Raw genomic sequence first — 13,871 nt, 5'->3', positions numbered from 1 at the left:
GTCAATGCTGCTGCCTTTGCATTGTAAGAGTTTTAACACCAGGTTAAAGTCCAACAGGTTTATTTGGTAGCCAATACCATTAGCTTTCCGAGCGCTGCTCCTTCGTCAGATGGAGTGGAAATCTGCTCTCAACCAGGACACAGAGACACAAAATCAAGTTACAGAATACTGATTAGAATGCGAATCCCTACAGCCAACCAGGTCTTCAAGAGACAGATAATGTGAGAGAAGGCAGCATTAAGCACAGGTTACAGAGATGTGTATTGTCTCCAGACAGGACAGCCAGTGAGATTCTGCAAGTCCTTTGCATTGCCAGTGTCTGGGTCGAGATGTTCTTTCTACAATTTCACTCTCATCCTTATTCACATATCAGGCTGTGCTGCACTCACCGTGGCAGAACACATCAGGACATTGATCCTTTTCCACTCTGTAACCACGTGTCTGAAACCTGCTCACCTCCCAGCAATCTCCATCCAGACTGGCTTGTACCGATGGGATAATCTCCCTCCATCCTGAGGGAACAGGACCTCCCTCTGAGCCTGAGCAGCCGGGAGGAGCCCCTCCAGGGAGGGGGGGGGCAAGCCTTGCTCTGCTTTCTGACATTTCAGTCCTTCATTCAATAAGCAGAGCTCCCTCGCTGCTCCCACCAGAGCTGCTGTTTGAAAGTCCTGCTGGCTGACTTTGGAGATGATGCCAGCATTGCCTGAACCGGGACTGCCCCCTGCCCAGGCTGCCTCAGTGGGCAGCTCCCCCTGCCTGCCAGCTCTTAATTGTCCACCTCTGACAATATCTCCTTCATAAGTCTGCCTATCCTGCCCACACGGACACACCACCCATTTCCAATCCCCATGTTGGGACTTCAGAGCTTCTGGTACAATCACAGCCATTATCTTCAACCTCACCACAAACTGCATTCCCAAACCACTGACCATCCCATGTCCCTCCTGAGCCACTCCGAGTAAGGACATGGGGATCCTGTGATTACGGTCCTGTCCCATCATCACTTTTATCATTTAATCACTCCTGTAATTCCAGTTTGTCCTTTCTTTGTTTCTTCCCCAGCCACCCACCGCTGTCACTTCAAACCTGTCAATTCACTGCCCGTTCCCAGTTCCAATGGAAGCTCAAACTTTACCTCTGTTTCTCTCTTCACATGTATTTAGCGAACCTGCTGAGCATTTCCAGTTGATTTATATTTCATTTTCAGCATTGAGTATTTCCTCATTCTACAGAAATGCAGGTTGTGTTTTTGGAATGTCTGATACAATACATTATTATTGTTATTAACAGTATTATTTAAAACACTGGGGATTGAGCCTGATTCCTGTTATTTCTCTCTCTGGTCTCCAGTCTCAGACATAACGCTCTCACAGATTCTTGTGCTGAGGATCTCGCCTCTGCTCTCTGTACAAAACAGTCACTGAGGATTCTGCACCTGGAATTAAACTCCTTCACAGATCAATCTGTCCCTGCTCTCCGCCGCCTCATACTGACCTGCAGGAGTCTGGAGGGGATCTGGTGAGTGTTTGTGTTAATTTTTAGTGTAACAATTAAAATATAAATGGATTTAAAATATAAATGGGCCTGAATCTTCCAAGCAGCAGCAATGGTAAGCAGATTGGCGCTATGTTTAAAAATTCTCCCAACCTGAAACTGCTGCATATTTCTCCCAGAATCTTCAGCACTGCGACCCTGGGAGCTCCATCAGAGCAGACGAGTCGGGGAAGAGAGAGCACACACCCTATTTACAGCACAGTGACCCTGGGAGCTCCATCAGAGCAGAGTAGAGTCGAGGAAGAGAGAGCGCACACCCTATTTACAGCACAGTGACCTCGGGGAGCTCCACCAGAGCAGAGTCAGGGAAGATAGAGCGCACACCCTATTTTCAGAACAATTACCCCAGGGAGCTCCATCAGAGCAGAGTAGAGTCAAGGAATAGAGAGCACACACCCTATTTACAGCACAGTGACCCCGGGGAGCTCCATCACAGCAGAGCAGAGTCGGGGAAGAGAGAGCACGCACCCTATTTACAGCACAGTGACCCCGGGGAGCTCCATCACAGCAGAGCAGAGTCGGGGAAGAGAGAGCACGCACCCTATTTACAGCACAGTGACCCCGGGGAGCTCCATCACAGCAGAGCAGAGTCGGGGAAGAGAGAGCACGCACCCTATTTACAGCAGTGACCCCGGCGATCTCCATCAGAGCAGAGTGGAGTCGCGGTAGAGCGAGCACACCTTATTTACAGCACAGTGACCCTGGGGAGCTCCATCAGAGCAGAGTGGAGTCGCGGTCGAGCGAGCACACCTTATTTACAGCACAGTGACCCTGGGGAGCTCCATAAGTGTTAGTTGATTGTGGGAGTGAATGGGTTGGTGTGTCGCTGGATGAATGGTTAGTCAGGGAGCTGAGGAGAGGTTCAAGGATTAGTTCTGGGTGTCGGGAGGGTGGTCGAGTTGTATTGTGTTGGGTTGAAGGGTTAATCAGCAGTTTGGATGGTGGCTGGGAGTTGGTCATGTTGTTGGGTGTCTAGTTAGATTTGGTTGCGTGGTCGGAGGTTGGGATTGGTTAATAGCTTTGGAGAGTAGTGGGTTGGGGTTGCTTCTTGAGTAATCAGTTTAAGTCAGAGATATAGTCAAGAATGTATTCAAGAGGCGGCTGCATATAGCACTTGGGGGCGAACAGGATCAAAGGTTATGGGGAGAAAGCAGGATTAGGCTTTTGAGTTGGACGATCAGCCATGATTGTGATGGATGGTGGAGCAGGTTCGAAGGGCCAAATGGCCTCCTCCTATCTTCCATGTTTCTATGTCAGGTCAGGAGAGGTTGGGACGGATGAGGCCAAGTTGGGAGGTTTAGTCAGATTTGTTCAAGGGCTAGTGGGAGGTAGTCGGGCAGGACGGGAGGGAGAGATGATTTACGGGAGTGATAGCCTGTCAGGGGGAGATACCAGCAGTAGCCAGGCCTGTGACACCACAGCTGGTTCTGCTGTGGGACAGGGTCGGGCAAAGAGCAAGCGAGCAGTAGTAATAGGGGACTCGCTAGTTAGAGGCACAGACAGGCGTTTCTGTGGCAGCAATCGAGACTCCAGGATGCTGTGTTGCCTCCCTGGTGCCAGGGCCAAGGATGTCTCTGAGCGATTGCAGGACATTCTTAAGGGGGAGGGTGAGCAGCCAGAGATTGTTGTACATATTGGTACCAACGACATAGGTAGGAAAAGGGATGAGGTCCTGAAATGTGAATACAGAGAGTTAGGCAGTAGGCTAACGTGTAGAACCTCGAAGGTAGTAATTTCATGACTACTCTCTGTACCAAGTGCTAGTGAGAGTAGGAATAGGATTATTAGGCAGATGAATGACTGGCTTGAGAGCTGGTGCAGGGGGGAGGGATTTAGATTTTTGGATCATTGGGATCTTTTCTGGGGAAGGGCTGATCTGTTCAAGAGGGATGGGTTACATTTGAACTGGAGGGGGACTAACATCCTGGCGGGGAGATTTGCTCGAGCAGCTCGGGAGTGTTTAAACTAGTTTGGCAGAGGGGTGGGATCCAAAGCAGGAGGGAGACAGAAGAGAAGTTTGAGGACAGCACGGAAGTTAAAGAGAGCACGTAAATTAGTAAAGGCAGTGTCAGTAATCCTAGTACCAGACACATCAGACAGAAGCAAAGCAGAACAAGGGAAGTCCAGATTAAACTGCATTTATTTCAATGCAAGAGGCCTGACGGGCAAGGCAGATGAACTCAGGGCATTGATGGGTACGTGGGACTGGGATATTATAGCAATTACTGAAACATGGCTAAGGGAGGGACAGGACTGGCAGGTTAATGTTCCAGGGTACAGATGCTCGAGGAAAGATAGAACAGGTGGTAAGAGGAGAGGGAGTTGCACTTTTGATTAGGGAAAGCATCACGGCCGTACTGAGAGGGGATATATCCGAGGGTTCGGCCACTGAGTCTATATAACAACAACAAAGAACAAAACAGCACAGGAACAGGCCCTTCGGCCCTCCAAGCCCGTGCCGCTCCCCGGTCCAGGATTGAATCCTGAATCCAGGATCCCTGCCCAATTTTCCAGCCTATCTACATCCTAATACCCTATCCACCGAGCTGTCCCTCACAGCTACAATGCTTTGTTCATCACAACCTATTTACTCACCCCCACCCCCCCATTCCAGACCATGTGATCTCCAGGGAGAGGTGAAAACCCCAGGGCCAATATGGGGAAAAAAAATCTGGGAAATTCCTCTCCGACCCCCTGAGGCGATCGAAACGAGTCCAGGAGATCACACTGGCCCTGATCAGAAAATGCTTCCCAACCCTATTCATTTCCACTTCTGCTTTTCGAACACCATCTGAATTCCCTGCCCCCGAGACAGGTTCCCAACTATCCGCAGTCTCGCTCTGTACTGGCACCAGCAAGATGATCATAGAATGAAGCCTTGAAACGAGAAACAAAGAACAATTCGCCCGCGCCGCTCCCCGGTCCAAACTAGACCACTCTTTTGTATCCCTCCATTCCCACTCCGTTCATATAGCTGTCTAGATAAGTCTTAAACGTTCCCAGTGTGTCCGCCTCCACCACCTTGCCCGGCAACACATTCCAGGCCCCCACGACCCTCTGTGTAAAATATGTCCTTCTGATATCTGTGTTAAACCTCCCCCCCTTCACCTTGAACCTATGACCCCTCGTGAACGTCACCACCGACCCGGGGAAAAGCTTCCCACCGTTCACCCTATCTATGCCTTTCATAATTTTATACACCTCTATTAAGTCTCCCCTCATCCTCCGTCTTTCCAAGGAGAACAACCCCAGTTTCCCCAATCTCTCCTCATAACCAAGCCCCTCCATACCAGGCAACATCCTGGTAAACCTCCTCTGTACTCTCTCCAAAGCCTCCACGTCCTTCTGGTAGTGTGGCGACCAGAACTGGACGCAGTATTCCAAATGCGGCCAAACCAACGTTCTATACATCTGCAACATCAGACCCCAACTTTTATACTCTATGCCCCGTCCTATAAAGGCGAGCATGCCATATGCCTTCTTCACCACCTTCTCCACCTGTGACGCCACCTTCAAAGATCTGTGGACTTGCACACCCAGGTCCCTCTGCGTCTCTACACCCTTTATGGTTCTTCCATTTATCGTGTAGCTCCTCCCTACATTATTCCCACCAAAATGCATCACTTCGCATTTATCAGGATTGAACTCCATCTGCCATTTCTTTGCCCAAATTTCCAGCCTATCTATATCCTTCTGTAGCCTGTGACAATGTTCCTCACTATCTGCAAGTCCTGCCAGTTTTGTGTCGTCCGCAAACTTACTGATCACCCCAGTTACTCCTTCTTCCAGATCATTTATATAAATCACAAACAGCAGAGGTCCCAATACAGAGCCCTGCGGAACACCACTAGTCACAGGCCTCCAGCCGGAAAAAGACCCTTCCACTACCACCCTCTGTCTTCTATGACCAAGCCAGTTCTCCACCCATCTAGCCACCTCCCCCTTTATCCCATGAGATCCAACCTTTTTCACTAGCCTACCATGAGGGACTTTGTCAAACGCTTTACTAAAGTCCATATAGACCACATCCACGGCCCTTCCTTCGTCAACCATTCTGGTCACTTCTTCAAAAAACACCACCAGGTTAGTGAGGCATGACCTCCCTCTCACAAAACCATGCTGACTATCGTTAATGAGTTTATTCCTTTCTAAATGCGCATACATCCTATCTCTAAGAATCTTCTCCAACAACTTCCCCACCACGGACGTCAAGCTCACCGGCCTATAATTACCCGGGTTATCCTTCCTACCCTTCTTAAATAACGGGACCACATTAGCTATCCTCCAATCCTCTGGCACCTCACCTGTGTCCAGTGACGAGACAAAGATTTGCGTCAGAGGCCCAACGATTTCACCTCTCGTCTCCCTGAGCAGCCTTGGATAGATTCCATCAGGCCCTGGGGATTTGTCAGTCTTTATATTCTCTAACAAACCTAACACTTCCTCCTTTGTAATGGAGATTTTCCCCAACGGTTCAACACTCCTCTCCGAGACACTCCCAGTCAACACATCCCTCTCCTTTGTGAATACCGACGCAAAGTATTCATTTAGGATCTCCCCTACTTCTTTGGGCTCCAAGCATAATTCCCCACTTTTGTCCCTGAGCGGTCCGATTTTTTCCCTAACAACCCTTTTGTTCCTAACGTATGAATAAAATGCCTTGGGATTCTCCTTAATCCTGTCTGCCAAGAACATTTCGTGACCCCTTTTTGCTCTTCTAATTCCCCGTTTGAGTACTTTCCTACTTTCTTTGTACTCCTCCAGAGCTCCCTCCGTTTTTAGCTGCTTGGACCTAACATACGCCTCTCTTTTCTTTTTGACCAGTCCCTCAATTTCCCTGGTTATCCACGGTTCTCTAATCCTACCCTTCCTATCCTTTTTTACAGGCACATGCTTGTCCTGTAGCCGCAACAAGTGTTCCTTAAAAGACTGCCACATACCAGATGTGGATTTACCCTCAAACAGCCTCTCCCAATCAAGAGCTGCCAATTTCTGCCTGATCCCACTAAAGTTAGCCTTCCCCCAATCCAACACCTTACCCTTGGGACACCACTCATCCTTTTCCATCACTATCCTAAAGCTAACAGAATTGTGGTCACTATTTGCCACATGTTCCCCTACCAAAACTTTGAAGACCTGACCGGGCTCATTCCCCAGTACCAGGTCCAGTATAGCCCCCTCTCTAGTCGGGCTGTCTACATATTGTTCCAACGAACCCTCTTGTACACATTTTACAAATTCCTCCCCATCCAGAGACCCTGCCCTCAGCGATTTCCAGTCTATACCAGGGAAATTAAAGTCTCTCACTACAACAACCCTATTTTTCCTGCACCTATCCAGTATCTCCTGACATATCCATTCTTCCACTTCCCTTGGGCTGTTGGGGGGCCTGTAGTACACCCCCAACATAGTGACTGCGCCTTTCCTGTTTCTAAGCTCCACCCAGAGTGACTCGTTACACGACCCCTCTGAATTGTCCTCCCTCTGCACCGCTGTAATATGCTCTCCAACCAATACCGCTACTCCCCCACCTCTTTTGGCCCCTCCTCTGTCTCACCTAAAACACTTGTACCCTGGAATATTCAGCTGCCAGTCCTGTCCCTCTTTCAACCAAGTCTCTGTCACCGCAACCACATCCAAATTCCTCGTGCGCATTAAGGCCCCAAGTTCGTCTGTCTTACCTGCTACGCTCCTTGCATTGAAGTATAAGCACTCCAGACCTCCAGGCCCAGTGAGGTCGTCCTCCCCCAGAGTGCTCTTCTTCTTTGCCAGCCTTGTCCCAGCCCCAAGCTCGTCCCCAGCCTCCACACTTGTAGACCTAATATTTTGATCCCCACCCCCCTGCCATACTAGTTTAAACCCCCCCCCCCCCCCAAACTGCACTAGCAAAGCTCCCAGCCAGGATATTTGTGCCCTTCCAACTTAGTTGTGACCCCTCCCTCTTGTACAGGTGCCATCCTCTCCTGAAAACTTCCCATTGATCTATGAAAATGAAGCCCTCCCTCCTGGACCAGTCCTTTAGCCAGGCATTCATTTGTACCAACTCCCTATTCTTAGCCTCACTGGCACAAGGCATTGGGAGCAGCCCAGAGATGGCCACCCTAGTGACCCTACTTTTTAACCTATTTCCCAACTCCCTGAATTGCTCTCTTAGGATCCCCCTACTCTTCCTATCTACGTCATTTCCATCAATGTGTATAATGACATCCGTTTCTTTATCTTCCCCTTTTAATATGCCTCCTATCCGCTCAGAGACATCCGTGACCCCAGCTCCAGGTAGGCAGACTACCATCCTGGAGTCCCGTTCGCACCCACAGAATCGCCTGTCTGTGCCTCTAACTGATGCATCCCCCACCACTATCGCTCTCCTAACCCCTCTCTTCCCTTTCCGGGCCACAGAGCCTGACTGTGTGCCAGTGACCTGGTCACTGTGTCTTACCCCTGGAGAGGCACACTCCTCCACACTATCCAAAACAATATACCTGTTTTGGAGTGGGACAACCACAGGTGACCCCTCTTCTAACTGTTCACTCCCCTCCCCTCTCACACCTGTCACCAAGCCCTTCCTATTTTGAGAGACCGCCACTGGAGTACTCCCTGGTACTTTACCCTTCTGCCCTTTACTCCTCCTAACTGTGACCCACGTGTCTTCCTCCCGATGCCCCGGTGTAACTAGTTGCCTATAACTCCTGTCAATTTTTCTCCCATTTTCCCTGACTAGACTAAGGTCAGCGATCTGCAGCTCCAGTTCCATGACACAGTCCCTCAAGAGCTGCAGTTCCACGCACCTGGCACATATGTGAACCTCTGGGAAGCTAGGTGTTTGCAGGAACTCCCACATCCCACATCGGAAGCACTGAACTGGCCGATCACTCATACCTGCCCTTTTCTTTATAGGGTTGGATAAAAAATAACTAGCCTTGCCTCGCCCTTTCTGCCTAAGCCCTGTGAGCCAAAGCCCTTATAGTTCACACTCTGCTTCCCACTCAAGCCCTGTGAGCCAAAGCCCTTATAGTTCACACTCTGCTTCCCACTCACTCAAGCCCTGTGAGCCAAAGCCCTTATAGTTCACACTCTGCTTCCCACTCACTCAAGCCCTGTGAGCCAAAGCCCTTATAGTTCACACTCTGCTTCCCACTCACTCAAGCCCTGTGAGCCAAAGCCCTTATAGTGCACACTCTGCTTCCCACTCACTCCACTGCCCGCTCCCGACGCTGCCCGCTGTATAGTGCAGCCGGCTTTTTATGCTCCCGGCGAACGCCCCAGGTAACTGCCTTTTATACTAAGACTCAACCTCCCAGAATCCCCTTCAGCTGACCTCACTTCCTCAATTCAAAACCCTGAAAAAAGCCCGCGAAATATACCCATAAATGAATAATTAAATCACTTCTTTGCTTACTCTCAGCACTCCTGCTAAGACTCTCTCCCCTAGTCTCACTCCAGTCAAACAAACTATGGGTAGAACTGAGAAATAAGAAGGGGGAAATCACTTTGATAGGGTTGTACTATAGGCCCCCAAATAGTCAGCGGGAAATTGAGGAACAAATATGTAAGGAGATGACTGATAGCTCCAAGAAAAATAGGGCGGTAATAGTCGGAAATTTTAATTTTCCCAACATTGACTGGGACAGCCATAGTATTAGAGGGTTGGATGGAGAAAAATTTGTTGAGTGTATTCAGGAGGAATTTCTCATTCAGTATGTGGATGGCCCGACTAGAGAGGGGGCAAAACTTGACCTCCTCTTGGGAAATAAGCAAGGGCAGGTGACAGAAGTGTGAGTGAGGGATCACTTTGGGACCAGTGACCATAATTCTATTAGTTTTAAGATAGCTATGGAGAATGATAGGTCTGTCCCAAAAGTTAATATTCTAAATTGGGGCAAGGCCAATTTTGATGGTATCAGGCAGGAACTTTCAAAAGTTAATTGGGGGAGTCTGTGGGAAGGAAGAGGGACGTCTGGTAAGTGGCATGCTTTCAAAAGTGTGTTAACCAGGGTTCAGGGTAAACACATTCCTCTTCGAGTGAAGGGCAAGGCTGGCAGAAGTCAGGAACCCTGGATGACTCGGGATATTGAGGCCCTGGTCAAGAAGAAGAAAGAGGCACATGACATGCATAGGCAGCTGGGATCAAGTGAATCTCTTGGAGAGTATGGGGGGTGTAGGAGTAGAGTTCAGAGAAATCAGGAGGACAAAAAGGGGACATGAGATTGTTTTGGCAGATAAGGCAAAGGAGAATCCAAAGAGCTTCTACAAATACATAAAGGGCAAAAGAGTAACAAGGGGAGAGTAGGGGCTCTGAAAGATCAACAAGGTCATCTATGTGCAGATCCACAAGAGATGGGTGAGATCCTAAATGAATATTTCACATCAGTATTTACTGTTGAGAAAAGCATGAATGTTAGGGAACTTGGGGAAATAAATATTGATGTCTTGAGGAGTGTACATATTACAGAGAAGGAGGTGCTGGAAGTCTTAAAGTGCATCAAGGTAGATAAATCTGTGGAACCTGATGAGGTATATCCCAGGACGTTGTGGGAGGCGAGGGAGTAAATTTGAATCATCTATAGTCACGGCCTGAAGATTGAAGCGTGGCAAATGTTGTGCCTTTGTTTAAAAAGGGCTGCAGGGAAAAGCCTGGGAACCACAGGCCAGTGAGCCTCACATCTGTGGTGGGTAAGTTGTTGGAAGGTATTTTGAGGGACAGGATCTACAGGCATTTAGAGATGCAAGGACTGATTAGGGACTGTCAGCATGGCTTTGTGAGTGAAAAATCATGTCTCTCAAATTTCATTGAGGGCAGTGCAGTTGATGTTGTCTACATGGACTTTAGCAAGGCCTTTGACAAGGTACCGCATGGTAGGTTGTTGCATAAAGTTAAATCTCACGGGATCCAGGGTGAGGTATCTACATGGATACAAAATTGGCTACTTGGCAGAAGCCAGAGGGTGGTTGTAGAGAGTTGTTTTTCAAACTGGAGGCCTGTGACCAGCGTTGTGCCTCAGGGATCAGTGCTGGGTACACTGTTATTTGTCATTTATATGAATGATTAGGATCAGAATATAGGGGGCATGGTTGGTAAGTTTGCAGATGACATCAAGATTGGTGACATCGTGACAGTGAGGAAGGTTATCTCCAATTGCAGCGGGATCTTGATCAATTGGGCCAATGGGCTGACGAATGGCAGATGGAGTTTAATTTGGACAAATGCGAGGTGATGCATTTTGGTAGATTGAACCAGGGCAGGACTTACTCAGTTAATGGTAGGGCGTCGGGGAGAGTTACAGAATAAAAAGATCTCGGGGTACATGTTCATAGCTCCTCGAAAGTGGAGTCACACGTGGACAGAGTGGTGAAGAAGGCATTCAGCATGCTTGGTTTCATCGGTCAGAACATTGAATACAGGAGTTGGGACGTCTTGTTAAAGTTGTACAAGACATTGGCAAGGCCACACTTGGAATACTGTGTATTGTTCTGATCACCCTATTAGCCCAGGTGTTGAGCTGTCTAACATTACCTGAGTAACTATCCAGGTAAACTTTGTGGATCTGTCCCAAGTATCTGACTCTAACTGCAGCAGGGGAGTTCCCCAATAGTAGTTAATACCTCTGGGACAATTCCCAGGTAGATCAGTGCATCAGGACATCCACAGGTTCCCGATGCTCATCTTCGGATGTGTGTCTGGCCTCTGGCGATCCAGAGACCAGAAGATTTGTCCCATTAACTCCAGTCTCCTGTTATTTACTCTGTTGTTCAATCTGTTTATTTCCTGTTTCATCTTTACTGTTTCAGGCTGTCCAATAATCAGTTCAGTCCAAATGGAAATACACAGCTGGAGTCGCTGCAGGGATCCAGATCGAGACTGACAGTGACATTGTGAACATTTCAATCTATAAACATTGCTGCTCCACCGGTTACAGTGAAATCCTGAATTGTGAAAATCTTCGACAGCTCCTTCCAAACCCTTCATTCCTGCCCCTCTCCCTCCCTATTCCATCAGCCCCTCCAGCCTGGCAGTGATTTCCCTGCTTACCTGGTTTCCCAGCTGGAAAACTGTTGTAGTTTTAGTCTCCACATTGAAGGAAAGATTGCTGCAAACCATTGTTTAAGCAGCAATGTGTTGTCAGTGTTCTCAGCAACAGAGTCTTCAACCTCCTTTCAAAATGGAGCAGCAGAGATCATTCTCCAGAGAGAGAACAGTGTGTGTGTGATTCTGACAGTACCCAGCAGAGGGCAGATTGGTCAATCTTGTCAGAGTTTCCTCTCTGTCTCTGTGAATGAATTAAAGGCTCCACCAGCCTCTCCTCAGAACCCCTTTCACTATCTGGTGATTAAAGTGACACAATGCCACCATCTGCTGGTGGCACCCAGCTACTGCAGGCGCTGCTCTCTGTGAGCCTCAGACAAGTTCAGTAAGTCCCATGTCTGCATCTGGGAACCGGTTACTGCAGCGTGAATATTGAACAATATTGACAGGGATTGGAGTTTGCAGCAGGAACCCCGGCTGGTGAATTAACCCTTTTATCACCAGTCACTGTACATGAACTCTGTTCCCTCATTCCCTATGGGAGATATTGTCTGGAGATTGTAGTTGGGGATGATCTCAGACTGTAATATGTACATTTGGTGCAGTTATCAGACACTAATCCCATTCAGAATGGGAGTGGGTAAACTCTGCTGCACTCTGTAATTCCTGTTTCCAAGATAATACATCTGCATCTATTTCCAGACACACAGGCCCAAACTGACACCCACACACTCACAAACACAGACAATTGTACACTCTTATCCACGTACTGACACAGAGAGAAACACAGAATCTCTCTTAAATACTCTCAACACGCAGCCATAAACCCACAGAAACGCACATCACAAACCACTATCAAGCAACAAACCCATGCATTGCAGCGGTTAATGAAATTGCAGCGCCCTGTAACCAAATAACATTTAAGTTGGGCAACAAGTGATAACATTTCCTCTGAAACAGACATCCCTAGAACGAAAGCAGCAAAGGAACACTGGCGCAGCATTGCACAGGATCGGAGCCTCGGAAATGCGATTCCCTCTTTCCTTGTTCCTTATATCTCACTGAGCAGATGCAGAGCGAGAGCATAGAAAGCTAGAATTCACAATTTCACTCTGTTCCTGCACACTCACCTCAGCTTTATTTAATTTCTGAATGTATGATTTATTTTGGATTATCCCAACGATCTCAGGACAGATGTATGATGTCAGATATTAACATTATTTATCAAACTGTTTATTTTACCATGACAGATATTACCTGGTGTTTGTCAGATGGTTGCTTTTCATCCATCTACAGTTGCAGATGCCGGCGCTGAAAAGTGGGTAGATATTCTATACCATTAAAAGCTTCACATTGAACCGGGGAAATTCTTCAAAGACTATGAATTAATCACTTTCAAATTAGTATAATTTCTTCAGAACAAACTATTCATATCATCTATTATTTCAATTTAAACTAACTTTATTGTGTTGTCTGGTCTGTGCTAGTTTTAACTGAATACTGCTCAGTATGTGACATGATCTATGTCATTCAGTCTTGGAAGAGAAAGGGTTAATGCTGCTGCTCTGTAATTGTAATGGATATTCCTAATTTTATCATCTGTATAACTAGTTATTTACAATTAAATGCTGATTGGTTCATTAGTTAAATGCTAATTGTGAATCATTGGAATGCTGAAACTAATACGTACACAAGCTAATAAAGAGCGGGGGACGAGTGTAAATACTGTAGCTAACAGTGAGCGTGAAACTGAAAAGACCATAAGATACAGGAGCAGAATTCAGCTATTCTGATCATCGAGTCTCCTCCACCATTTAATCACGGCTGATAAGTTTCCAAACCCATTCTCCCACCGTTCCCCCATAACATTTGATCTCCTGACCAATCAGGAACATATCTATCTCTGTCTTAAATACAATCAATGAGAGAATGAGTGAGCAGAAAGAGTGAGGGGGAGAGTAGGTGAAGGGGGAGTGAGGTTGAGGGCAGATGGTGTGAGGGGAGAGCGCAATGGGAGATAGAATGAGGGAGAGAATAGGTGAAAAGTGAGGGGGAGAGTGAGGGGGAGGGAGATTGTGAGGAGGGGAGGGAGAGTGACGGGAAGATAGCGCATGAGGGATAAGAGAATGAGAGGGGAGTGCAGGGGACGCAGGGGGAGGGGAAGGGTGAAGCGGAGAGATAGAGGGGAGGGAATGAGGGGGAGAGAGTGGGGGATGAAAGTGAGGAGGAGAGAGAGAGAAGAGAATGAGAGGTAGAGTGAAGGGGAGAAAGTGAGCGGAGATGGAGTGGGGGA

At 47.8% G+C, this 13,871-nt stretch overlaps 1 protein-coding gene across 2 annotated transcripts in view; it reads left to right on the top strand.

The window, feature by feature from the left end:
* The window catches only part of LOC144482143 (NACHT, LRR and PYD domains-containing protein 3-like), a 73,453-nt gene extending 60,071 nt beyond the window's left edge, over positions 1–13,382 (top strand). For both annotated transcript variants that reach the window (XM_078201365.1, XM_078201366.1), the window contains exons 11-12: positions 1,351–1,518; positions 11,344–13,382. In XM_078201365.1, coding sequence (XP_078057491.1) covers positions 1,351–1,518; positions 11,344–11,431 — 256 coding nt within the window. In that variant the 3' untranslated portion in view covers positions 11,432–13,382. The remainder of the gene's footprint in view (positions 1–1,350; positions 1,519–11,343) is intronic.
* The last annotated feature ends 489 nt before the right edge of the window (positions 13,383–13,871 follow it).

This window comes from Mustelus asterias (genome assembly GCF_964213995.1).
Source record: "Mustelus asterias chromosome 26 unlocalized genomic scaffold, sMusAst1.hap1.1 SUPER_26_unloc_35, whole genome shotgun sequence".
In the NCBI taxonomy this organism is placed as follows: Eukaryota; Metazoa; Chordata; class Chondrichthyes; order Carcharhiniformes; family Triakidae; genus Mustelus; species Mustelus asterias.
Note: the sequence above shows the minus strand (reverse complement) of the source record. Positions and strands in the feature narration are given on the sequence as shown.